The 27,192-nt window shown below is 39.3% G+C and overlaps 2 protein-coding genes and 1 long non-coding RNA gene across 5 annotated transcripts; all 3 read right to left on the reverse strand.

Moving 5' to 3' along the window:
- Nucleotides 1-545: 545 nt before the first annotated feature.
- LOC108246587 (carbohydrate sulfotransferase 6-like) lies at nt 546-6,069 on the reverse strand. The gene is made up of 2 exons (XM_017434213.3): nt 5,935-6,069; nt 546-3,917 (listed from the first exon to the last, which is right to left on the reverse strand). Exon 2 carries the CDS (start codon nt 3,846-3,848, stop codon nt 2,706-2,708), a length of 1,143 nt encoding a protein of 380 aa, XP_017289702.1. The 5' UTR covers nt 3,849-3,917; nt 5,935-6,069; the 3' UTR covers nt 546-2,705.
- Nucleotides 6,070-6,870: 801 nt separating this feature from the next.
- LOC108246567 (carbohydrate sulfotransferase 6-like) lies at nt 6,871-26,800 on the reverse strand. Of its 3 annotated transcripts, XM_025010103.2 has the most exons (3): nt 26,651-26,800; nt 21,844-22,101; nt 6,871-9,469 (listed from the first exon to the last, which is right to left on the reverse strand). In XM_025010103.2, the coding sequence occupies exons 2-3, from the start codon at nt 22,022-22,024 to the stop codon at nt 8,511-8,513; spliced, it is 1,140 nt and encodes a 379-aa protein (XP_024865871.1). In that variant the 5' UTR covers nt 22,025-22,101; nt 26,651-26,800; the 3' UTR covers nt 6,871-8,510. The 3 variants fall into 3 exon arrangements, with proteins under 3 accessions (XP_024865871.1, XP_017289676.1, XP_037834134.1); XM_017434187.3 differs by lacking the exon at nt 6,871-9,469 and having other exon boundaries at nt 17,967-22,101; XM_037978206.1 differs by lacking the exons at nt 6,871-9,469; nt 26,651-26,800 and adding an exon at nt 23,961-24,061 and having other exon boundaries at nt 17,967-22,101.
- On the reverse strand, nt 9,476-11,045 carry LOC119617448. The gene is made up of 3 exons (XR_005233707.1): nt 10,202-11,045; nt 9,855-9,891; nt 9,476-9,701 (listed from the first exon to the last, which is right to left on the reverse strand). It is a non-coding gene; the product is annotated as an uncharacterized LOC119617448 (long non-coding RNA).
- Nucleotides 26,801-27,192: the final 392 nt, after the last annotated feature.

Consider the following 27,192-nt stretch of genomic DNA (forward strand, 5'->3'; position numbering starts at 1 on the left):
TCATCGTGAGGAGCTTTCGTGTCTTGATGTCAGTGGCTTCTATCTCACCTTTGGCCAGGTTATTATACCAGCAGGGTATCTGATGAATGGCAGCACATATACGTTTATGGCTTGGACTATGTTTTGCCATTCAGCTGTCTCTTCTGGACAAGGAAGAAGGAAGAAGGTTGAGGGATGCACAGAGGTTACATCAGATTACACAAACATTATCAGACAGAAGCACTTGCTATCCTGGTTCTGCCCTGATAAACTACAATGAGTTGTCAGGTGATGTATGCACTGTAGATTTTGAAAAGCTGAAATGAACAGTGATGACCTTATGACTCTCCATTGTGAGCAGGAAGTGAGTGTAATCTGCATGTGAATCTAAATTATATTTCAACCTGGAGAGACTCACACGGAGAGATAAAGACAATTAGAGTGTTTTATTGGCAAGAGGTCTTTGGTGCTCGGGCCCCGGCAGAAGACGAGTTTGCAGAGAACTGCTGTGAGCTTGAATGATCGAAGTAGGGTGAGAGATTAGGGTAGTCATCCCCCGGGACCCGGACCTGGTGGTGGCGTGGAGGACGAGGAAGGGGAGTCCAGAGGAGTGGTGGAGATCGGGGAGGCGGTGGGACGAGACTTGGCTGGCGAGCAGGAGGAGCCGTGGACGGGGAGCCTTATATCCTGCGCCTGGATGCGATTTGACACCTGGGAGCGAGGATCCGAGATGAGAAATGCTGGACAGCTGGGTGAGTCTGCCAGGCTGAAATTGCGGCTAGCCTTCACAACCGAACATCCCACGCAGTTTAAAAGCTTGAAACTCCACACTTTACAGTTTTTGAATTGAAAAAGCTTCTCGAATGTAAATGGAAACGTCTTCATCTACAGTACAGAAGTGTTGTTGTTTTGGTTTTTTAACTTTTCTTTGGATTTGCCATGTCCTGCATGACTGAGAATCTACACCAGCATACACAATGCACTAACACAGACACATTGGTCACAACATTGCTTAATAAAAAATACTTTTTAGTTCTATAAGGAAAAATGTGAAAGTCTGTACTTTTGTGGAAATGCCATAGTTGGCAAGAAAACAAAGTGAAATTTGAAATGCCATCTTGTATTTTTGTGTCCTCAAGGAGGACATTTTTTAGATTTGAAAGGCTGAAGCTCTCTGTAGAGGCGTTACCAGCAACAGAAACAATTTGGCGTCAACTTACATTTTAAAAAACAAAGAAACTAGAAACCTGTTTGTAGGTTAGAGTTACAAGATCTCTATTGCACAGACATGGTTATCGCGATTATTTTCCATGACATGAATGTTTTCAAACCGTCAGCGAGCGTGTTGCATTCTTTACATGACCCGAAATGGAAAAAAACCAGATTAAACAAAGGCTGTTTCTTTTAGCGTCTCTACACCCAGAAAGTGTGCAGCACTGTCAGTTGTTTAAGCAGCTTGCACAACATTCAGCTTCTCTTAATAAAGCTGAATGGCAAAACATAGTCCAAGCCATTAACACATATGTGGTGCCAGTCATCAGAAACCCTGCTGGTATAATAACCTGGCCAAAGGAGGAGATAGAAGCCACTGACATCAAGACACGAAAGCTCCTCGCGATGCACGGAGGGCTTCACCCTGAGACTGAACACTAAGAGAAAGGAAGGAGGCGGAGGACTAGAGAGCATCAGAATCACTATACAATTATGATCTGTTCAGTGAATGTCTCAGGCAGCAGGAACCCAATGTGGAAGAGGAGAAAGAGGAACCATCATGGAAAGATAAACCTCTGAATGTTATCTATCACCGGCAGATTGAGGAAGTGGCTGATGTCAATGAATCCTACCAGCGGCTAGAAAGGGCTGGACTGAAGGACGGCACAGAGGCACTAATCATGGCAGCACATAACCACCAGCCTGTTTTGACCAACACGTTTGACCTTGTAGAACGGCAGCATGGTGCGCCAGGCCTGAGACACGAGGGTAGCATTTCTAGAGATAATTTGAAACGCTTGTTTCTTAGAACCTTTCCCTGTCCCATGAGTCTGCTTGTAGATCCATTCCCCCATCTGATTAGTCATCTTTAAACCTACAAACTGATAAATATCGCTGACTTCCTTTAGCGGGTTGCGAGCCATGTCTTCATAGCGAATCATTTTGTAGCGGCCTTCAAGAAACGGAGGAGGTTTCAGGATGGCCGTCTCACTGATGCGTACGTGGCTTCGGCAAATTTCCTGCAACACTTTATACTGAACTTCAGCTGGAAAAACGTGGTTAAATGTAAACATTAATATAAAAAAACAGCTTACAGCGAACACAGAGACCCAGGACTGTGACATGATGTGGGGACTGGAGGTTCTGTTTGAAAATATTGGGTTTGAGTAAAATCAGGATGAACAGAGTGAGAGCAGCCTTATTGGGAATTCTGTCGTATTAAAGATCATCATATGAGCTCATGTTTGAGCTGGAAACTTTGCTATCATGGCTTCCTTCTTTGACAGTGGTTGTGTTCAGCTGCGTTTACGCAGAGTTCAGTCGGTCTGTCAGCAACTTCTGTTTTTGTTCTTGGCTGATTTGTTCTTGCCTTTGTTTTCTTTTGCATATCTCTCAATTTCTGACATATTATTACTATTTTGAACTATGATCCGTACACAATTTAGAAGCAACAATGTGTAAATGTCCCTTTAATTATGATCTATCTGCTCTGTTTTAGCTGGTTTCCAGCTGAACTAACGTAGTTCTCGTACAAGCAGCAGATCCAAGTCAAGTCTCTTCTGCTCCTCTTCACTGTGAACGCTCCTGTACCCGAGCAGCTCCATGGCTTCTCCACAAACTTCTTGAACACGTTTGACCTTGCTGTGTGGCAGCATGGTGCGCCAGGCCTCGGACACCTGGGTAGCATTTCTAGGGATAACTTGGAAAGCCTGCATCGGAGTGCCTTTTCCCTTTCCGTGAGTCTTCTTGTAGATCCATTCCTCCATCTGTTTGGTCATCTCTAAACCTACAAACTGATAAATATCACTGACTTCCTTTAGTGGGTTGCGAGCCATGTCTTCATAGCGAATCATTTTGTAGCGGCCTTCAAGAAATGGAGGAGGTTTCAGGATGACCGTCTCATAAATCTCCAAATGACTATGACAGACTTCCTGCATGACTTTATACTGAACTTCAGCTTCTGGTATGTCTTCCTGCTCCAAGACAATAGAGCTATCTAAGATAAATGATTTGGCTGACTCCTCTCTAGACCTGAACACGGCCCGAGGGTCGCGGACCAGATGAACGATGCGGAGATCCAGGTTGGGGTCTTGCAGAAGGGGGTAAAGGGATTTCAGCTCAAAAAGTCGAACGTCTTTTAATGCCACGTGACTGTATGTCTGACAGGCCTTTTCCACCTTCTGCAAACCCTTAACGTCACATTTCTGACGGCATTGAGACTCGTTCCTCGCTGTGATGGAACAGGCCGGAGGCGAGCACAGAGCTCGGCTTTCAGTCCACATAAACAAAGATGATGCACGATGGTTTTCTGGCAGATAAGAATCCATTACTGAGAAGTCACACTGGAACAGACTTCTTAGTAAATCTCTCACAGCCATTCGGAGAAGCTTGGCACCGGGTTTCTGAACTTTGGTCCACACGTGCCAGGCGGGCTCCATTAGATAGAAAACAGACGGGTGCTGGCTGAAAACCTGACCCAGGAAGGAGGAACCTGATCGCCACGACGAGAGCAGCAAAACATGAACTTTTCCTTCAGTTTTGCTGGAGCTGCGAGCGTTGGGCTGAACGTACCAGCTGGAGTACAGGAGAACTGCAGCTCCCTGCAGAAGCACCAGGAAAATCAGGATCTTGGAGTTAACTCTGAAGTAGCGCTTCATGGCTGTGAGGCAAGCTTCTAGTGCAGGAGAAAATCTGGCTCGTTTTGTCTTTGTGGAGTATCGCTTCTTCTAGAACAAGAAAATAACAAGAGGCAAGTGAGTGAGATTTACCCATTTCTTTCGTTTTTGTGGTTAAGGTGATGACAAAGTTCCTCTAACCACCCTGTCCCATAAAGCCTAATCATGACAGAATATTAGTGATTAATTCTGTCTAAACAATAAAAGTTATTATCAAATTAAAGGCCTAGCATTTCTTAAAGGAATGCATATTGCCTGCTGCCTTTTTGTCCTTTCTCAGAGTAAATTAATTTAATTAATTAGTTCATTTGCTCATTCCAGTTGTTGGTCACGCAGTTCCTCTTTTGTCGTCTCTGGGGTTTATTACAGGTGAAGTTCGAGCCGTTTTTCTGTTAGCTGAGGTTGTTTATCTTGAACTGGGGTGTTTACCGTCTCAGAGTTTGAGGGCTCATGAGATTTTTTGCTAACACTGCAAACAAACACACGGACAAAAACATTATGGCCTCTACCTTCTGCGGTGGGTGATAATAACTTATATCTCTAAGACAAACTGATAAGGACAAATGGCTGAAAGGCATTTTGTTTTTTTTGTTGTTTTTTTTAACTTTATTTTGTTCCAAGTTGCTGAGCGGAGTTTCCCAAATGTTTACAGTATGAAAACAAATATTTATGAAAGAATAACAGATCTTGACTGAATGTTATCATGTTAACAAATCGATGAAGTCAATGTGGCGCATCTCACGACAGAAAAGAATTAATGTTTCAAATTTTCATTTGTTTTGCTTTTGGACTTTATGTTTATTTGTTATTTTTCAGATGTAACGTCTAAAACTTGCCAAACAAGTTTCACTTTTCCATCATCTGTCTCTATTGTTGCTTTTTTACTTTTAAAATGTCCATCTGAGTCAACGAAGAAGTATAAACCAATCAAACAGCATCTTTTCTCAAAGAAAATTAAGTTATTTCTTTAGTTAATTTGCTCATTCTGACTGTTGGTCATCTCATGGCAAATTCATTTCCTCCTTTGTCCTTTCTGGTTCAGTCACTTTGTTTTTAATCTGAGAAACTGACGTCTTCTCAGAATTCACACCAAAAAAATTCCCGCATGAGTTTCAGCAACACCAGTCTGCACATTCTGGACTCGTTACGGCACATTTTGTTGAGAATAGATAACAATCTAATGGACATTTTCAAGCATTTCATGACAAACGTCTGGCTTCTCATCTAAATCTAAACTAAATATGAAAGCGTGATGATAACTTACAGCTTTTCTTTTAGGACATAAAAAGCAAGAATTGTAAAAAACTTACAACATGCCTGATCTATCATTTATGCTGAGAACATTAGAGTCCTCTTTGAGTGTGGGAATTTAGCTTCTCTCCAGTCTAAAGATATCAGGCAAAAACTTTTTCACCCTGCTCCTTCCACATCAAATAACTACTTTACCTTCCATTACTTTTAAAGGTAACTTATATTGCTGTAAACCTAACAGTGCCCTAAAAGTTGTCATATCAAACGGCACTTGTGCCACACAAATTCAGAAAACCGTGGAAGGTAATCACACTTTCTGGTTAAGAGATGAAAGACACAACAAGCTAAATTAAATAATCATATTTTCTAAAACATGTTGATTTAAATAACAGTTAATGATTAATTAAATGTCCAGTTAGATGAGCAATCCTGATTAAATTAAATAAAAAACTTTGACAGTTTTACAACTACAGCTTAGACAAAAACGTACCTAATATTTATGAGCTAATTGTGCAAAATATAAACAGCTCCTTAATATGATTGATTGATTATAGTTTAGTAAATGAGCAGAAGTACCATATAAAAAATCATTTATTTAATGTAGTTTCATGCCAAAAGCAATCTACCCTGTTTTATTAAAATATAATCTTTTAGCTTTTCATTAGTCAATTTAAGTTACTATAATTAAGTATTTCCAACTACTACTGAAGATATTTATAAATCATTAAGTGATGAAGAGCTGAGTAGCTTCAGTTTATCAGATAACTGATTAAATGAGACTAGTTTAGTAAGAAATAATAAAAAAAAACCTGCGCACCTTTAATTCAGGTTTTTATCGGTGGTTCTGGTGATCTCCTCCCCCCGGCTCGGAGCTCCTCTCCCGGCTGTCCTCGGTGCCTCTGCCCGGTAAGGTGTGGGGCAGGTGGGTCGGACCCGGACCGTGGATCAGACAGGAGCCTCCAGGAAAACCTCCGTCATGCAGGCGCATCTGCTGAGTCATGCTTTGTTTTGCGTGCAGGAAATATCTGTGCGTGCTGTTATTATTTCCGTACTTTTTTCTTTTTTTTCCTCCATTCTAAGCCGAGCTATTTTTAGAGAAGGTTCAGCTCATTATGGGTGCTGATTTTTGCTTTTGTAACTTTTGTAACTTTATGAACAAATATTTTCCCCACAGAAATACATTAAGATGTCATTATTCTCTAGTTTTGCTACTTTTAGTGATTTTTCAGCTTCTTTAGCTTTCAGCCTTTTGATACTTTTAGCTAACATTTTGCTGCTTTAGGCAATAAGTTTGTGGCTAATTTTAGCTTTTAGCTACCCTTTTGCTACTTTTAGGTGGTAGCTAGTGTTCTGGTTTTAGTTTTGCAACAGTTTAGCTTTCGTTCCAAGTCAACTTTAAAATACTTTTGGACTGTTTTTATATTTTTAAATTGTTGTCACTGCTGGTTCTCATAAGACTTCAGCACCTCCTCCAGAGACAGCGCCCTGCTTCCTCTGGTCCTGTATGTATTATAATACTGTGGCCGGTGTAGTACTTATACAGATGTATATAATACTGAGGCTGGTGTACTCATAGACATGTATTTTAATACTTGTCTGTGGTAGCAACAAACATTTAACAGTTATCTAACGAGAGGAAGGTCTTCTAGTTTAAAACTTTTATTTTTGTACAGTTTTAGAGTAAAATTGGAAGAAAATGTTCTTTTATTTTTAAAGTGATATCTTCACCCGGTGCAATCCTGAGGCGATTACACTGACCCACAACAAATTTAATTTATTTATTCCTCAAACACAGAAAAATCCCAAAAACATGTCAATATACAAATAATCACAGTTTTCACAAAAAGGACAGAAAAAAAATCAAAGACTGATACTGATTCAATAATTTTAAAGATATAACTGGATCAATTACTCGCAGATTGCATGGTCAGATTGAATACTTTATTTATGCACGTTGAATTTTGACCTTGATTTTAAAATGAACTCACCAGCCGGGGATTTAAACGACTGCTGAAGAAGCAGTTTTTGAGAAAACGAATCAATGTGAAAACAAAATATAAATTGAGCAAAAAATGTTTCAGTTCTTGTTTCGGAGACGAAGCTCCACTGTGACTCTTAAAAACGTGCTGATCAAACGATGAGACGACAACATCTGGCTGCAGATTTGTTGAAAAAGGTTTGATAAAATCCAAACAGATGTTGCTTCAGTCATGCTGCCGATGTATTGCTCTTCTTTTTGGTGGTGGTTTTACTTTTATACTGTTAAACAAGTCCATTGAAGGAGTGAAGAAAGGGAATTCAGTCAAGTTTCTCAATTGGCATCACTTATAATTATTATTATGACGAATAACTGCAATAAATGCATCTGTTCCAGATCATAAATATCTTATATATTTATGTACTTCCTGTAATTAGAGAAGTTTGGCCAAGGTTTGACTCATGCTGAGCTCCTGACAACTTATTTTCTGTCACTTTTGGCATCATCCACATTAACTGGAGTTTAATTTTCATCAGGCGAAGGTCTAAGAGGTGCTTTGACATAAAAAAAATAAATCGGATTATAGAGTCTGCAGGCTGAAAACAAGTGGATCAGTAAGCGTCGCTGCAGGCGGATGTTGTTGGCTGTTGGCTTTTATAAAAGTGAAACCAGCAGCAGCCACAAAACCTCACATCAGGTCTGCATTTGACAAAAAAAAAAATCTAGCTCACATTTCTTATGGAAAATAGTTCTTTGTCACTTCAACATAAAACAGGTTCAACCGGTGAAATCAAAATACGGATCCTGTTCTGAGAAAAGCCGTCGTCTTCGTTATCAGTGTTTATACCTGGCAATGAATCCAAACAAAACCACGTGTTTTTATCAGAATCAAAGTTAGTCTTCTTAAAACCTTAAAATAAAAACAGGAAATAAGACGTGGGTTTAAAAAAGTACTGTTATAGATGTTTTACAATGAAGAAAATTGGTGTTGACTTAAAAAAACAAACACAGTTTTAAACAATTCTTCATTAAGATAAAAGTTTAGATATTAAAATATTTTCTGTTCACCACCATCTTAGTTTGGAGTTGTCTTCTGCTGCAGGTAAAGCATTAAAAGATAGCTTTTAGTTGTTTTATAGACCTGCAGAGATGAAACAACATAAACTACGCCTCACTCTGGTGGTGCATAAATGAGTCACTTTCTCTTCAGTAAACCATCTATTCAACGCTTTGATAAAAAGAAAACATTTTTGCTGCAAAACTTACTTTTCTCTGGAGCTTAAAGCCTTTTCTCAGTATTATTTATGGTTTTTATTTTTACTCAAAACGAAGTTCATTCTGAAAGCCTCCACCAACACTGGAGGACGACCCTGAGTCGTTCATGGTTTAACTATTCGTGTGCTGGATTTTAGCTGTTACAGTTCCCTTGGAAGCAGCAGATCGGTGTTGAATGCTTTCTGCTCCTCTTCACTGTGAACGCTCCTGTACCCGAGCAGCTCCATGGCCTCTCCACAAACTTCTTGAACACGTTTGACCTTGCTGTGTGGCAGCATGGTGCGCCAGGCCTCGGACACCTGGGTAGCATTTCTAGGGATAACTTGGAAAGCCTGTGCCACAGTGCCTTTCCCCTTTCCATGAGTCTTCTTGTAGATCCATTCCTCCATCTGTTTGGTCATCTCTAAACCTACAAACTGATAAATATCGCTGACTTCCTTTAGCGGGTTGCGAGCCACGTCTTCATAGCGAACCATTTTGTAGCGGCCTTCAAGAAACGGAGGAGGTTTCACGATGGCCGTCTCACTGATGCGTACGTGGCTTCGGCAAATTTCCTGCAACACTTGATACTGAACTTCAGCTGCAGGTATGTTTCTCTTCTCCAAGACTATAGTGTTATCTAAGATAAATGATTTGGCTGACTCCTCTCTAGACCTGAACACGCCCCGAGGGTCGCGGACCAGATGAACGATGCGGAGATCCAGGTTGGGGTCTTGCAGAAGGGGGTAAAGGGATTTCAGCTCAAAAAATCGCACTTCTTTTAAAACAACATGACTGTATGTCCGACAGGCCTTTTCCACCTTCAGCAAACCCTTAACGTCACATTTCTGAAGGCACTGAGTCTCGTTCCTCGCTGTGATGGAGCAGGCTGGAGGCGAGCACAGAGCTCGGCTTTCAGTCCACATAAACAAAGATGATGCACGATGGTTTTCTGGCAGATAAGAATCCATTACTGAGAAGTCACACTGGAACACACTTCTTAGTAAATCTCTCACAGCCATTCGGAGAAGCTTGGCACCGGGTTTCTGCACTTTGGTCCACACATGCCAGGCGGGCTCCATTAGATAGAAAACTGACGGGTGCTGGCTGAAAACCTGACCCAGGAAGGAGGAACCTGATCGCCACGACGAGAGCAGCAAAACATGAACTTTTCCTTCGTTGGCGGAGAAGTTGTGGGGAAGCTGAGTGTGCCAGCAGCAGAACAGAAGAACTGCTGTTCCCTGCAGGACTGCCACGGAAATCAGAACTTTGAGATGAACGTTCTTCATGTCTGTGGACCTCTGCTGGAGAATATCTGCCTTTTTAATGTCCTTTGTGAAGAAGAGTCTTTTCTGCATGAAAAAAGACACGGAGCGGAGTGAGAAATCATTGGTTTAGATGAGTTATTTTAGACCAGCCTGCATGTTTTCTTGTCATCAAACCAGACAAACAAAGTCAACAGAATCAATGCAAAAAAAACGAAAGTAATTTATTGATTGACTCACAGTACAGGTACATTTCTGCCTCTCCACCTTTAGCTCCCTGTCATCAGATGAAAGCACAATTTTAATGGGCGCCTATCAGTGCCTCTGTTACTGATCATGTACAAACAGCTGTTAAATACAGAAATGTCGACCAGAAATATTTCTCCTGCATCGCTTTGACGCCCCCTCTAATACCACATAACCACTTTTTACGCCGCTGATTTTGGTGCAGACAGTTAAACTTCGTTTAGGGCAATAATATTTGATTCCGAGCAGAAACATCGAGTCACGTGAAGAGAAAAACCCAAACAGGCTGCGATCAGCTGTTGGCACAAAACCGGACCCATTCTGGCCCAGAACGCACGCACCTCGTTGATGTTGTTGCCCCAGCGGCCCGGGTCTCTGGCTGCTCGTCTACCCCCTGCTCCTCTCTCCCGTGTTCTCCTCCCTTCTCCTCCCTTCTCCTCCGCTCCTCTCCGGCTGACGCAGCATCCACCTGCGCGCGGGCCGCGCCTCGTCCTCCTCTCCGTCACGTGGTGGATGGCTCAGTGAGCATCTTTCTGCGGGTTCGTCTTCGCTGGCAGATGCCTTTTTAAAAATATCCTGCCAGCTTTGGCACGCGCTCTAGTAATTATTTTCCCCCGAAACTCGTGTTTTGTGAGCAGAAAACCCGATAAATTACAAAACAATGATTTCTTTCTGCTCATCGAGTGATTTTAAAACAACAGGCCAATCAGTCGGCTCCTATTCTTCAGCCCAGGTAATCCTAGTTTATAAACATAATACATGCATGTATATTTTTTGTTCATCTGTGCCATTTACGCACTACTTGTTCCTTCATGTTGACGCTGAAGATAAGGACCAGCTCCTCACGACCCTCAACAGGAACAAATGGGTAAAGAAAATAGATGGATGGTTTATTTACACCCTCAGATTCAACAAAGGCAGGGCAACTTTATAAGACTTCATGATTCTGTGTTAGGTTTGAATGCTTCTATTTAATGTTAGGATAAATTACATATGAAGCCATATGGAGACTCCTTCCTCTGCTTCTTGGTGTCCTCTGCTGGCCATCGCTGTCCTGGTTGTCTCTTCAGCTGTTTGGTGTTTAGCTCCTCTTATAGAGGGAAGTCTGGAAATGCAAAGTTATAATAACATACCAAAAGACTGACTCACTTTACCTCCAACTGCCTGATGAAGTCAAAGATATGAAAATGTCGCCAAATAACACGTTCTCTGCCCTTTGTCTACATTTGTTTATGATACAAACATGCGTGACTTGTTTAAATCGTGCAACAGATCTTGAAATACCTGCTGCAGTTGGCAGACAAGTTGTCTTCTTCAGGCTGAAAAAACATGAAATAAACAACTTCCAAATGTCATGTTGCAAAAATTCATCCCTGACCAAATCCAAACAAAACGATGGATTTGGTACGAATATTATTTTATACAGACAAATTTAACTTTAAAGCTCACAACAGTGGTCTTACATTCCAATAAAATGATTTATTAATGATTAAATAATTCAAAAAACACTGATTTTTAGAGCAGTATAAATCAAATGTAGAATATAGAGCACAGCTTTTGTTTATTGTTTGTTTTTGACTAAAAAGTCTAAATAAAATACGCAGACATTTAATATCTAGAAAACAAAATTAAACAAAAACAAAGTGGTGAATAAAGTACACGGACAGATATTTGCTAATTTTTGAACAAATGGATGAAAACCATCCAATCTGTTGATGATAAACTCTGATCTCTCTTCTGCTGGTGAATCTGCCTAAAAGGAAGGAGTTGGTAACTAAATAATGAATAATTCAGATTTATTTCATCTGAAGCAGCACGAAAACAAGAGTCCAAAAGACGGACAGTCGTCCACATTTTCCATATATTAAAGAAGAAAATGTGAAGCAGAAAAATATCATTTTGATTTAAATTTGACGGTAATGAGTGTTTTATTGTTGTTCCTTGTGTGATTCAGTGATAAACTAGTAATTATTCTAATCCAGGACAGTTTTAGCTTCTCTCCATTGATTCCCTGTCAAATTCAGAATAAAATTTAAATCTTCTCACACCCACAACCAGCTCCATCTTATTTTAAAGATCTTATTGTTCCATATTTTCCAAACAGAGCACTGCAGGTTTCTTGTGGTTCCTAGAGTTTCTAAAACAGGAGGCAGAGTTTTCAGTTCTCAGGCTCCAACTTCCAGTTTCTGTCTACTTTTAAAACTAGGCTTCAGGCTTTCCTTCTTGATAAATCCTATAGTTAGAGTTGGATTTCCTGAGGTATCCTTTAGTTCTGCTGCTATAGGCTCAGACTGCTGGAGGACAAACTGACCTCATGTCCTCACTCTGCTGCTGTCTTTATTCTCTGCTCTCCGTGTTTGTATTTGTAATTATTTCTGTCATTAATATGTTTTTCTTCCCATAGAAACCAGACCTGGACCAATCCTTCTGTTCGTCTGAGTCTCTTTCCTCTGAATCCCCGGCTGGTGGAGGCAGATGGCTGCCCATCCTGAGCCTGGTTCTGGTTCTGGTTCTGATGGAGTTTTCTTGCTGTTAAAAGGAAGTCGTTTCTTTCCGCTGTCTCCTCCGTGCTGCTCAGGATGGAGAATTGTGACACAACCTGCTGGCTTCCTTAGACAGATAACTTTCTATAACTGATCATTTCTCATGTACTGGCTGTGAATGTATTTTATTATAACGAGAATGATTTGACTCTAATTGGATTTGAATCCAGATCTGAATTGGATTTCTTTCTTTTGTACAGAGGTTGCTTTTGTTGTTAACATAAATAAACTGAACTGCACGTAAGGTTCTGGCTGCAAAAATCCCAAATAATATGTTGTGATTAGTAAACAAGCTCAGACTCAAACCAACTTCATCACAAGTTCTTCCTCTCTGTCATTCAGTCTCTCTTTTACACACGTTATTGAAGAGGCTAAAACTAAAAAGAGTTCCTGTACAGCCTGCTGGTAATGAGAGAAAGATAACATTTAATTATCTGAATAAAAGAGTGGATGAAGAGCTTTAACTCCTCTTTTTTTAACGTGTTCTAAAACATGCAAACAGGACTGTTCGGTCACGAAACCCAAACAGAACAAACTGCTTTATTTTTATCTCAACACCTGCCTCTTTATCTTATCTTAACTTAACAAAATTCTGATGAGTCATGAATCAACAAAAGTGATGAGATCATTGTTTCCAGAAGTGACTGAAGAAATATTTATTTATGGTGGGTGTGACGATGTTACAATACTCGGCATTGTTTTCCAAACCAAACCACATTCCAAAATACGACATTTATTAAATGTAAATGCTTAAAACATGGGTATTATTTTAAAAAGTAAATTCACACTCCTGATATTTTGTTCTGTGTAAAGTTGTGGATGATCTTAAACAACAAGAAGAACTGAGCTGCTGCAGTTTTTAAAATGAAACTTATTTAAATTATTGTATTATAAAAGATTTCAGCTGGTGACTACTTACCGTTTTCCATTTTTCATAATCTAATACTCTACTTTTTTCTAGTGAGGTTTGAACAGAAGTCGGGTGGTTTAGAACCAAGACATTTCTACTATATAAGGTTTTGTTTTATTTAAAAAAGCAAATATAACTTGCACCTTTAACTGGAATATTTTGTTCTATTCTGTACCAGTGAAATAAATAAATCAAAGGCCCAGGATTCTGCAGTTTTTTTATGTCAGAGTTTTATACTAAAGTCATCTTATGATGAGAACAGACAGAGTTTTAGCCAATTTGGTCAAACCTTATAAATGCATGATCTCATATAATACAGCTGGAGTGTTTGCTGAGGATGATGCTCAAACTCTGTGAAACTGTCTGGGTTATTGATATTGATAACTGCACATTAACTCGTTAAGTTTAGCTGAGTTAATGAGTTAATGTGCTCACAATGCTTCTGTTCTTGTTTTATCTCAGTTTCAGTGGAAAACTATAGATTTTAAATAATAATTTACCATCATTAAAACATTCTTCTGTTTGTTTTTGGTATTCTTAGAGGTATTTATTCACAAAAACTGATTATTTATTCATTCAACACATTCTTTGGAGCTCAGAATGTGTGATTTGTTCAAACAAATTCAAACATTTTGTCCATTTTTTTCCAACCTTGTGTAAATTCTAATACTTTTGCCGTGTGTGTTCGAGCTTTTATTATAAAAATAAAGACAATATTTCACCACACTTTTGAACCAACCTAAATATTTCATCCGTGTCTTGGTTTTGGGTTTTCAGCTACTTTATTCACATTATTTATGAAAAGATATTTCTCAGTCAAAGCAAAGCCTGACGGATAAATAACTTTACTGTGACTGAAAATATTAATCGAGCCACAGAATCTACGTGTGATTAAATCTGGATACACACCCAAACTAAATTCAGTAATTTGGTAAACAACAACAAAAACAATAATAGTAATAATAATAAATTCACACCTTTAAGATTTTTGGGTGGTGTCTGGCTGTCGTCCGTCAGCAGCTGAGCAGCCTGTAGTTGTAGGAAACTACCGTCTGATCAATATAAGCACACCGATCTGCCGAGTCATGCTTTGCTTATGATTCTGTTAAGACTATAAATACTTTCAGACTGGATCTTCAAGCCTCTAATCACATTTTCTGATTTACTGACAACACAAAGTTTACAGCTTGCTTTACATTTTATATGAAGAACATAAAGGTTAATATTCATTTTGTTGCTTTTTTTCGTGCATAAAGTTTTTTCTCCATCCAGCAGGTCCAGGTTCTGTCTCGTGAAAACAGTCGGTTCTGATAATTAAACCAGAGAGTCGGACCCACATCTTCCCAAACAGGAGTATTATTTATTTTACCTGCGAATAATAAAACAGACAAACAGGTAGACTGGATTGGATTGGATTGGATTGGATTGGATTGGATTGGATTGGATTGGAAGCAATAATTCTGCAATAATACTTCAAATTAACAAAGTTAAATGTGAAATAATTAATAAGTATATAAAACTGAAGAGGTGGTGTGCATATTTAATCACTACTTTGCTTTTAAGCTCCAACCATTTCATTCAGAAGCCACAAAATAAGTTCAAAAAGACCCACCTGTAGGCGATCTGAGTGGAGATAGATACAATTGGAGAAAATGTCCTGGTGTATATCTCCCCAGTCTGTCTGCTCCAAGCTGCTGGCTGATAATTCATCTTCTAATTTCAAACTCACAAATGGATTCTTAAACAGACTAGAAGCACTCGGAGAGCGCAAACTTCCGCCGAGGCCACAGCGTGATTAAAAAACGGTGTGATACCGATCGCATTCAGGGTCAGCACCAAAATTTAATCCACTGTTTTTTTTATGACAACTCCAACATTTCCTGAACATTTCATCCAGATCTGTTCATTAGTTTTTACCTGATCTTTGCTGACAGACAGACAAATAACCGGAAACACAACCTCCTCGGTGGAGGAAACTAAAGGGTCACATGTAGGAGCAGGGACAAGCTTTTAATTAAGGGGTTACCTGTGACCTTTGACCCCATGAACCTTGAAATCAACAGGCATCATCTTTGATCCGTGAGGTGTCCAGCTGTACAGTTTGAACAGGAAGTGTCAGAGCTGAAGATGTTGAGGTTCTCCTTGGGAGGGACGAGGAAGGACAGGATTAGGAATGAGGACATCAGAGGTCCAGCACAGGTTGAAGGACTGGGAGATAAAGTTAGAGAGGACAGACTGAGACGGTTTGGACATGTGCAGAGGAGGGACAGAAGGATGTTAAAGACAAAGAGGAGACATATGGATGTAGTTAGAGAGGACATGGAGGACAGAGGACAGAGTTAGATGGAGGAGGACTTGTTGTTTTGTCCCCTGAAATAGGAACACCTAAGATAAAAAAAAGAAGAAGAAGCTGCTATTTAAGTGGCAGGTCTGGGCGTTCACACAGAAGATTCAACGGTGAATCGCTGAAGTGAACGAAATGCTGTGGAAATATGTAAAACGTGGAACGTGCTGCTTGCTGGAATCAAGTTATTTATGCTAAAACAGAATTAAAACACGTTAATACCTGCACACACACTGTTTTCACGCACAACAATTTTTTTATAAACATCTTTACACTCCAAACATACGCTTTGAAAACTTTATCAACTTAAACTTTGATGCAGGTTTTGTCATCACAGCTGCAACCATCTGTTCTGTTGGACAGTAGTTCTTCTTCACATTTTGAGTTTGTCTGTTATTTTTCTGTTTGTGTTTTTGTGTCAGTGTATATATTGTTTAGTTTTGCTCCTTGGTGCTTTGTGTTCTTGATTCATGACTTGTTCTTTGTTGCTCCTGCGTCTCTGTTTACCTGCCCTCGGCTCTGTAATCCTCCAGTCTGCCTGCCACGCCCACCTCACCTGTTGCTCGTCATCTCCTCAGCTGTAACTCATTTCCTTCTCAGTTCTATACAACTGGTCTCGTTTGATTCGTTCTTCCTGGTTGTCCGCATCTCTGTGTTTTTCCACGCCACGTCTTTTCTGTACGTTGTTGTTGTTGTTTGGTTTTGCTGCCCCGTCAGCCTTTTGTTTTCCTTTTTGTTAAGAAATCAGTTTAATTTTATCTCACATAAATCTGTGTTCTGGGTTCGTCAGGCACCACCTTAACACGTTTCTCCTCACAAAGTTATACTTTATGTTTCTATCTGTCAATTTACAGGACTCTTTGCCAAAGCTATTGCACCCTGATTATCTTTGTAAATTCTGGGATGTGTATATTTACACCTCATCAAAACCATCGAGCTGCACGAGACACAAACACTCTTGTGTGGTAGCAGCTGATGCTATATTATGAGCCTCACAGGTGCTCCAGTAGGCTGCTTTCTGGTTTTCCAGGATATCAAATATCCATTTTCACACAGTAGTCAGTCGTCTTTCTTCTGTCCTGTTTATCTGCATCACGTTAAATATAAATCCCAAGTTTTTCCTTGTCACATTTTCTGTAGGTTAGCTCTTTATCAATTGTTCCCTTAAGATACTTCAAACTATGCTTCACAGTCGACCGATGTTCTTCAGTTGGCTCAGCAAAGTACAATTAAGTTAATTACAAAACTCAAATCTGATCCTGTACAGGAAGTCAGATAAACCAGGCTTCCAGTCGCCTCCATTCGTCATTTTCTCTGCCTCACCCGTGCAGTTTAGTTTTTGTTCACATGGTGGCGTTCTTGGTTTGCAGTCATGTTAAACCCTCTCAAATAATTTGTTTTCCACATTTCTCCTTTGTGCCGTTTTCACACAATGATGCTCCTGGTCGGAATCGATTCCAAGGAAGCGTCTCGGTTTTCCCAAGTCAGGGTTTGTACACTTCTCCAGGTGTAAAATTCAAGCACTTTTCAAGCATTTTCAAGGTCAATTTTCAAACTTTTCCAGCACCACACTTTGGAGATATCACAATCAAACAAAATTGTTAATTTCTGTTATTTATAATGTCTTCTAAAATGTTATGTTTTGAAATGTTTCTCACAAACACTCTCTACACCTGGCTGGTCTGAGAACAAACAGTAATTTAACAAAAAATCCTCCAAATTCAATTAACTCTGAGCAGCTGCAAGGCTTTGAGACTTCATCAAAGGCAAAGTGTTTTGTGCCTTTAACATAAAAATATAAAATTAAGATTTTTAATTTAACTTTCAGAGTGCTCTTTGTTGCAAAAACTGTGCGGTTAAGAATATCAAGCACTTTAAAGGACTTTATACAGAAATCAAGCACTTTCCAAACCTTGAAAACACCTTGGTAAAACCCAGCCAAGACCTTGAATTTAGCTGAGCATCTCCTTCACGGTTTTCTTGCAGAAATGATTACAGCTTTAACACATATCATCATAATCATGTAATGTGTAAACACTAAGCTCTGCAGATTTTTGTACGAAATGGTTCTCAGTCAGACGTTCATGCAGCATCTTATTCCAGTTTCTTCATCCATACAGCGTCTTCTTCAGTTTATACACTAACCTTTCATTAATGTTTGATTCCACCAAATAACCCTCTGGTTGTTCGATGTAAATCTCACAGTCTATTGGTGCACGAAGGTCTGCAGTTTTTACATCCATCTTGTTTCCAGAATGCAAAAATAAAAATTCAAGGAGACAGAAAAACTAAAGACAGGATGCATCAGAAACAGTTCAGCTTTTTGACTGTATTTAGATTAACAAAATATACATTAAAGCACTATACAGTATATTAACAAAATATAATCCCAAACTGTTCAAATAAAAAAACAGAACATAAATGGGTTCCATGTTTGTACCAGACGAAGAGGCTCCTGGACCAGAGCCTTGGTTAGAAAAGATTCACAACGTTTTAGTTTGGAAAGTCCATCGCTTCACAAAAAAGATCATTTAAAGACATAAATTAAAGAAAACTTTACAAAATACTGACTCTCAGCTTCTACCACACCAACTTTAAGCTCTTTTTTTGTAAAACTGACCGAGCTAAAGCCATCTTTGTGTTTGCTAAGGTCTTTTAATTGTAGCATTCATCTCAAATCAGTTTGACTTAATCAGCATTTGGCAAACATCTAATCATTATTTTCTTAGAGTTTCATCAAAATCTTTCCCACAATTTAATGGTTCGTGAGATATTTTGCTAACAGACAAAGTAAAACACACATGCTACCTTTCATGGCAGCGGGCGATAATGACAAGAAGCACAAGATTTGTGACTCAATAAAACCAAAAAGAACAGAAAACAACCAGGATTCAGTAAAACCAGAGAAACATTAACTAGAAAATAAAGATGCTAAAAGAAAGCATATTAAACATCTTCAAAAAGGCAAACAAAACAGCTTGTTAGTAAATTATTCAGCCAGCAGCTGCTTCATTTGGAGGAACATCTGTTTCTTTACCGTCTCCACTTCCTGAAAAAATATCATTTTAAACCCTTAAATTCTCCATCAGCTTGTATACTTCGCTTTTTTTGCCTAAAGATGAAATCATCAACTTGATTTTTAGTGGCACAAAGTAAACTTCTTGTAAACTTCAGTGTTCTGTAGTGTAACGTACACTTTCTTTAAAATATAATTTTCTTCAATGACGGCACTTTTGCTGCTTATAAAAATAAAAGCGTTCAAGTTCATGTTTGAGGGAAACTACTGAGTCTTCATGCTCTGACAGTGAATAACCTTATTTATCAAAACCTTTACATAAAATACTCAGATTACATAAATACAACAGTTAAATTACAGCTATAATCTGGCTCTGAACATTTACATTTATTAATGTCCGGTTTTTAACTTCATGGCAAACAACTCAAAACACAAACATTTTCTCCATCAGACTGATTCGTTTTAACACCGTTAAAATAATGAGTAAACAAACATAAATAAGGGAAGTTCAAGGAAGTGGATTTACAGTTTTACAGTTAAAATAAACACCTTCAGGACTTTTCTAAACTCCAGAACAACTGTCAGGTCTAAACGTTTGGATCCATTAGTTTAAAATCCTGTTGTGTAAACTTTAAAGTTTATACAACATGGAACATTTCCAGTTTTTGTTTTCCACAGCAGACAGGATCAGCTGTTCCCATCAGAAACAGGCAACAAACTTTAATCATTGTTTGCAGAAAACTAAATCCAGATGTGTTTGACGTCTTTTCGGTGTTGCTGAAACTATTTCAGCTCCGAGGCCTTTTCTCTGCGTGTTCAGGTGAGTTTTCTGACCAATCAGTGCTCTGCAGAGTTTATAAAGTAAGAACTGAGCAACGGGGTAAAAAAGTACCTTAAACCGGGTATTACAATCAGTACAAAAACATAAATAAAAACAAAAACATCCTATAAGAGCTGAATCAAACCGAGCTGCAACAAAGAAATATGAAAAACAATTTGGGAAAAAAAAACTAAAAATATACCAATCACGGTTTTCTTGTCAGGTTTCCAATTTCATGAATTTCTGATTGTTCTAAAAAAAAACTATAATTAACAAGATAACAAATTATGTTGTTATAATGTTTACATAAAAATGGGGAACTATTGCACAGAGAAATGCAAAATTTAGAAAAAAAGTCCCCAGAAAGCTGCTGAAAGAACAACACAGGTTTTGTTGTTTTGGTATCAATGTAAATAAAGTTTAAGGCTGCACAAATTAGAAGAACTTGTGATTTTGTTTAATATTTCAATAACAATATCAACTGTGATAAACTCATATTTTTGTAGGCATCAAGGCCAGTGAGAGGCCGTTAGATTGACCAAAAGCATCATTTGCCTTCAGAACATGAATGCATAATACTCAAAATACATGATTTACTGCAGTCCAAGCAGTTGTGATTTTGTTGCTGTGTTCACTGATAAATTTGAGATATATTGTGTCGCTGTAATACGTTTCCTGCCTGGCTCAGATGTTGATTCAGGACTCCAATATCCTGTCTCAGTAAAATCACTCACCTCACATCGACATTCCTTCCAACACTGGCATGAAGCCAGTCCAGAGGTTTATAATCAAATGAGCTCATGGCATCAGCATCTGAAGTTATTTTGGTTTTGACTTCACGTCACCAGAATATTTGCATAAAGCAAACTAAGAGTCACAAGGTCAAGTTAACTCGATTACATAACTAAACAAACAAAAAGTGCAGAACAACAAAACTTTTGTTCTCTTTCAGCAACATAAAAACCTGCAAACTTCCTTTTATCTCCAGCTGGATTTGTTCCACAGTCAGATTTTACAGCAATACTGAACAGAAGCTGCAGCTGATATTAAAACATCATCAAAGTGCACAAAGTATTTCTTATTCTAACACAAATGGTGTAATTCCTGCAAATCGGATTATTTGTTAAGTTAAGTGAATTTCCAGAATCAGCAGCTGATTTTTCTGCTGGTGTCAAATCCAAACTGTGATCCTACAACAATAATGGGCTCTCTCTTGTAAAAGTGTCTAACTGCTATAAATCTATGCTTTAAATAAGAACATAATGCCAGTGTCCTCTTGTCTGTATTGCAGATGGATGAGTCTGTGCAGATGTTTATCGGTGATCCATGTTTTAAATGGTGTCAGTCTGCTCTGTTTTAGCTGGTTCCCAGCTGAACTGAAACGGTTCCCTTGGAACCAGCAGATCGATGTCAAGCTTCTTCTGCTCTTTTTCACTGTCAACAGTCTTGTAGCCGAGCAGCGACATGGCCCCTTTACACAGTTCCTGAACACGTTTGACCTTGCTGAACGGCAGCACGGTGCGCCAGGCCTGGGAGACGTCTGCAGCATTTCTAGAAGTAATCTGAAATGCCTCTTTCTTCGTGCCTTTCCCCTTTCCATGCGTCTTCTTGTAGATCCATTCCCCCATCTGTCGGGTCATTTCTAAACCCACAAACTCATAAATATCACTCACTTCCTGTAGTGGGTTTCGTGCCAAATCTTCATAACGTACCATTTTGTAGCGGCCTTTCAGGAACGAAGGAGGCTTCAGGATGGCCCTCTTGTTGATGCGTATGTGGCTTTTGCAAATTTCCTGCAACACTTTATACGAAACTTCAGCTGCAGGTATGTTTTTCTGCTCCAACACTATAGCGCTATCTCTTAGAAATGCTTTGGGTGACGCCTCTCTAGACTTCATCACGGCCCGAGGGTCCCGGACCAGATGAATGATGCGGAGATCCAGGTTGGGGTCTTTCAGGAGGGGGTAAAGAGACTCCAGCTCAAAAAACCGCACTTCTTTTAAAACAACGTGACTGTATGTTCTACAGGCAGCTTCCACTACATCCAAGCCCCGAGCCTCACATTTCTGGAGGCACTGAGTCTCGTTGCTAAACTGACCTCGTTGTGTGATGGGACAGGCCGGAGGCGAGCACAGAGCCCGACTTTGAGTCCACATGAACAAGGAGGACATGTTGTACTTTTCTGGTAGATAGGGATCCATTACTGAGAAGTCACACTGGAACACACTTCGCAGTAAATCCCTGACGGCCATTCGGAGGAGCCCGGCACCGGGTTTCTCCACTTTGGTCCACACATGCCATGCGGGCTCCATTAGATAGAAAACAGACGGGTGCTGGCTGAAAACCTGACCCAGGAAGGAGGAACCTGATCGCCACGACGAGACCAGCAAAACGTGAACTCTCCGCTGAGAAGGCTCAGACTCACAGGAGCTGGGCTGGGCATACCAGTTGCAGAACAGCACCACAGCTGCTCCCTGCAGGACCACCAGGAGAATCAAGGCGTTGAAATTAACTCTGAAGCGAGTACTCATTGTTGTGGATCACCGATAGCTTGTATTGGAGCAAAATATCGGCCTTTTTTGGGCTTTGTGGAGGAGTATGGCCCCTTCTGGAAGAAAAAGACAAGGAGAAAAATAAGAATTTTTTATATTAGATTGGCATGCAAGTAATTTTTATAAAACCAAAGGAACTTTGGCTCTTCTGCCCAGTTTTTGTTGTCTTTGTCTGCCATGCTGATGAAGTACGACAACAACAATGTGTTTTTTGAGATCTGTTACTGCAGTGGTTACAAAACCAACAACCTACAAGTTTTACATGTTTCCTTGCTTAAAGCTAGGCAGTCCTGACTTAGCCTGAAAATAACCCTAACCCTCCTGGCTCTGATTGATTGTTTCTGACCAGGAGAGGTGTATTTCTGAAAATGGCAGTATGACCACTGGGAGGAGCCAGAGGAGCTTTATTTTTTTCACAGATTATCTGTTACATATTCTACTGTCAGGGTGGGACAGTGGAGCAGTGGTTAGAGCTGTCACCTCACAGAAAGAAGGTTGCTGGTTTGCTTCCTGCCCTGAGGCCTCTCTGGGTGGAGTTTACATGTTCTCTCTGTGCTCGTGTGGGTTTACAACCGTGTGAGTGAGAGCGTGAATGATTGTTTGTCTCTATGTGTCCCTGTGATGGACTGGAAACCTGTCCAGGGTGTCCCCCGCCTCTCTCACAGTGCCCGCTGGAGATAAACACCAGCTCCCCGCGACCCGGAATGGAGAAGCGGGTAAAGGATATTCTACTGTCAGAATATAGTGACAGTTTTAACAAATAAGTAAAATATACATTTTTATAAAAGTTACCTACTGAAGCTTTAATGCACAATATTTATACTGTTATTAACAGGCTTCCTGATAAGGTAACTAAATAATTTTAATCAGGTGTGTTGGAAGAGGGGAAACATCTAAAGCAGGGGTCTCCAATCCTGGTCCTCAGGGCCACCATCCTGCATGTTTTACTTGTTTCTCTGCTCCAACACACCTGATTTGAATCAATAGGTGATTAACAGGCTTCTGCAGAACATGAAGAGGTGATTTAACCTCTGAATCAGGTGTGTTGGAGCAGAGAAACAAGTAAAACATGCAGGATAGTGGCCCTCGAGGACCAGGATTGGGGATCTCTGCTCTGTGCTGGTTTTAACATAACATTTAATGTACTATCTTTATAGTTTTTTCTTATTAAGTATAGTTTAAACTCAAAAGCAACATTAATGCAGTTATAGGTATTCTTACAAGGTATCATGTTGCCAATTTTGGAAGGAAATGTTTGCATTAATTTCCAGGTCACCTTTTAAAAGCAGCTCAGAGTGAATGACAGCAGAACACAAACAGGAATGCTGTCATGCATCATCACTTACTGTAACTCTTAACTGGGCATGGAGCCTGATCACAAAGAATGAATAAAGGAATTAGGCGGCTTTACCTACAATTCTTTTTATGCTATTTAGTCAAAACAGCAAGCAGCTTTTACTGAAACGTGTGACATTGTAATTTGTTATATAGTTGTGAAAAATTCAAATTAAGAGTTTATCTAACCTTCAAATGTAAAAATTTGTACAAGTAATTTAACTGATTTGTGTCATTCCCATCCTGACTACTCATATTTTATAGTAATTTACTCTCACTTGCTATTGTTTTATACACCAGTAACTATATGATTATTGTAAGGTATTATACCATACCACTTTATTTCTAAAGCAGTTAAAAAACAACGTAACACCTGACCAAAGTGCTGTACAAAAACAATATAAGAGAACTGCAATAAAACGATTAAAAAAAGCTCTTAAATGATGTAAAGGAGCTACAGAAAATTTTAAAACAGTCCAGGTTAAATAAGTAAAAGATTAAGACAGATGATAACTCATGCTGGGTTAAAAGCCAAGGAGAAAAATGTTTTTTTTTAAAAACAGCTAGAGATGGAGCCTACCTGACCTACAGCAGCAACTCATTCCACGTTTTAGGAGCCAGAACTCAAAGGCTCGATCTGGACTTGTATTCGGGACAGTCAAAAGCATCTGGTCAGACGATCTAAGAGGACGCGATGGTAAGGGTGAAGCAGCTCAGACAAATAAGAATGGGCAAGACTATTCAGAGACTTAAAAACGATTAGAATAATTTTAAAAAATGGATTTGAAACTGAACGGGAAGCCAGTGAATGGTGGCTAAAGCCGTTGTCATGTGCTCTGGTTTGTTTGTACTAATTAAAAATGGTGCAGCAGCTTTCTGTAGACGAGAGCGGCAGGCCTGGTTAACTCCAATCAAAAAAGAGTTACAATAATCCAGACGTGACGCGATAAATGCGTGGATCAGAGCCTCCAGGTGTCGTCTTGACAAGAGGGGCTTGATTCTTGACAGCCGCCTCTACTGGAAGAACAAGGACCTAAATTAGTGATGCTGACCAAAGAGGATAAACCAAAGGAAGGGACACAGCTGGGGCCACTGGATTTAAGAAAGCATGACCTCAGACTTTAATAAAACGTAACGACTGGGCCTGCCCTCTGAGCAGTGCACACAAACCTCCCGCCCTACTGATACACATTACTCTGACAGTCGTGTCGGAATTCAAAAACAAAAAAAAACGGGTTCACTAGCACGAACACAGAGCTTTCTGTTTAGCGCCTGCTTCACATATTTTCTGAGACAGGGCTGGATATCTGTTTGTGAAAGTCTGCACGTCGAACTGAAGGCCATATTTTTTTGGGCAAAAAGCTTTTCTGATTTTATAAATCTGGCAGCATTTGAAAATGCAACACACCCATAATTTACCATAAGAGCATTCTGGACATCTGACAAGGGAGTCCTGAGCCCCAAAAGACTCTTTCTGTGTTTTGTTTTTTAGTTGTTGGGTTTTTTTTTTGTATTTTTTACTTTAAGTTGCTAGGAGGTTCTCACTTTCACAAGCAACTCTGAAAAAAAGTCTGGGAAACATTAACGGAAAGTGATTCATGTTGCAATGACCGAATGGGATAACAAACAGATTATTATTGTCAATATTATGCAGCTCATGTCTGAAAAGAATACAGGATGGACTGTTTCTAATCTCCTTTATTTTTAATGGAGAAAATGTGTTAAAAAACATTAAATTGGCAGTAAAAGGTTCAACTAACTGTAAGTCGTGTTATGGCATTTATCAGTTTAAGATGAGTCATTATATACTTGTTGATCAAATATTATCTTTTTTAATTTTAGCTGAGCTAAATTTTACACATTTGTCCTAGAAACAGTAAAAACTAGGCCTCAAAGACCTCTCTGATTGAAAACTATCGATATATAGATGTTCATAAAGTCCTTCTGTCCAGGGTTTATTATATTATTATTAATATAATGCATTATTGCATGAGTTTATGCATAATGTTATATTAAAGTTTAACCAAAATGGCCACAACTCCTTCCTTCAAAGAACGCTAGGACTTTAATAAGCAAAAATGTTGTTTCCACACAATTCACACATTTTATCATTTAAACCTCAAAAGTCTAACCTCTGATCTGATTATGAAACTGACTTTTAAAGGTTGACGCACAACCTTCATTAAAAAGAACAAAAAACAATACACTTTCTGTAAATATACTCGTTGTATTCTACCTTTTGATTTGACATTTCATAATTAACCACTTATATTAAGCAATCATACTACAAACATAACAATGGAATGGTATGAATGCCAAGTCAGTAAAGTAAAAAACTTGTAACTGTGCCAGTTTTTTAAAAAAAATCTAACATTAGCACATTTCATGAACAAAGAACAGACACGTCACCCAGTTAATCCACGCTTTTGCGTCTATCTGCAGTATAAATATAATATAATACTAATTTATAACGCAGACACGTCTCTTCACGTATGAATCATTCTAGGTTTCTGCTGAATTTTTTGATTAGGATGAATATACTGCAAAGAAGAATATTTTAATGCCCCAGATGAATGGCAAACCTTCCAAAAAAAGCTCTTCTTTTGAGGACTTTAGTTTTGCTTTTCACATGTCTAAAAAAATAGTTAACAAGGAATTTATATTTTATTTTTTCCTCCATCTATAACTTCTATATGTCCCTTACACCTATGAGCTTTTAGGTGACGTTTTTAAAAAATGTAAATAAAAAAGGACACATTTAAAAGGTTTGGGGTGGACATATATTCTAAATAAACCTTTTAAAACGTGAATAAAACCTCAAATTTCATTAATGAGAAGTTTATTATTTCCCACTTGCTACCAGTGTAGTAGAATATTTCTGAGTTAAAACAGAAATAAATAAGATGGGAAAGCAAACTGCAGAATAAGGTCACAGGAGCTGCCGGGTGACAAAGTTGGGCACAACACCGGTGTTTTACTCTCCAAAATATCCCTTAAATGAGTTTAAATTGGTGTCATGAAACATCGTGTCCTTTCCTGGGGAATGAAACTGCAGCGATAATGAGCTCTGTGTTTGCTCTGAGGCCGTTTCTGTGTCAGACTTTCAGAATTTCAGAGGATAGTTAAAAACTTAGTCGCTAAGCTACCAACGTAAAAAAAAAATTAAAATTAAAAAAATAAAAGAAAGTCCGAGTAAAACAAGGCTCTAAGTAAAGTGAGGCGGTTTAATTGTTTCTCATTTAGTGACATAAAATGATAATAAACGTGTACCTTTTTTTAGTTTAACGGAGTCGCAGTGATCCGTGTCCCCGCCGACTGCACCCCGCGGTGTCCCCCCTCTCCGCTGCGCTGCCTTTGGCCACCAGCTGCTCGGACTGCTCGCTCTCAGCTCCGGAGCTCCGAGACATGCGCAGGAGGAAGGGCCGGCGGTGGGCGGGGCGGAGGCTGGTGGGCGGGCGTTAAGATGAGCAGGGGGCGGGGCCAAAAAAAGGACGCTAAATACAATCTTATTAGCAACAGTGGGCTCCGATGGCAGGTGTTCCGGGAAAACCTGTAACCTTTGGAGTTAATCAGCCAACTACCCATCAACTCCCAGCTCCGATCAGCTCTTAGAGGGGAATTGAAAAGTGTTTTGAAGCTAACATAAATCAAAAGAAAGTCATAAAGAGACAGGTCGACCCAAAGCTCCAACAGCTGAGTCGTTCTTCAGCTTCTGAAGGACCAGAAGGTCTAATGGATGTGGTTAGTTTACCTTCTGGTGAAAACAAGAACCCAAAGTCTGGAGACTGACTGCAGTTAACCTTCTGAAGCAG

Source organism: Kryptolebias marmoratus, linkage group LG11, assembly GCF_001649575.2.
Source record: "Kryptolebias marmoratus isolate JLee-2015 linkage group LG11, ASM164957v2, whole genome shotgun sequence".
In the NCBI taxonomy this organism is placed as follows: Eukaryota; Metazoa; Chordata; class Actinopteri; order Cyprinodontiformes; family Rivulidae; genus Kryptolebias; species Kryptolebias marmoratus.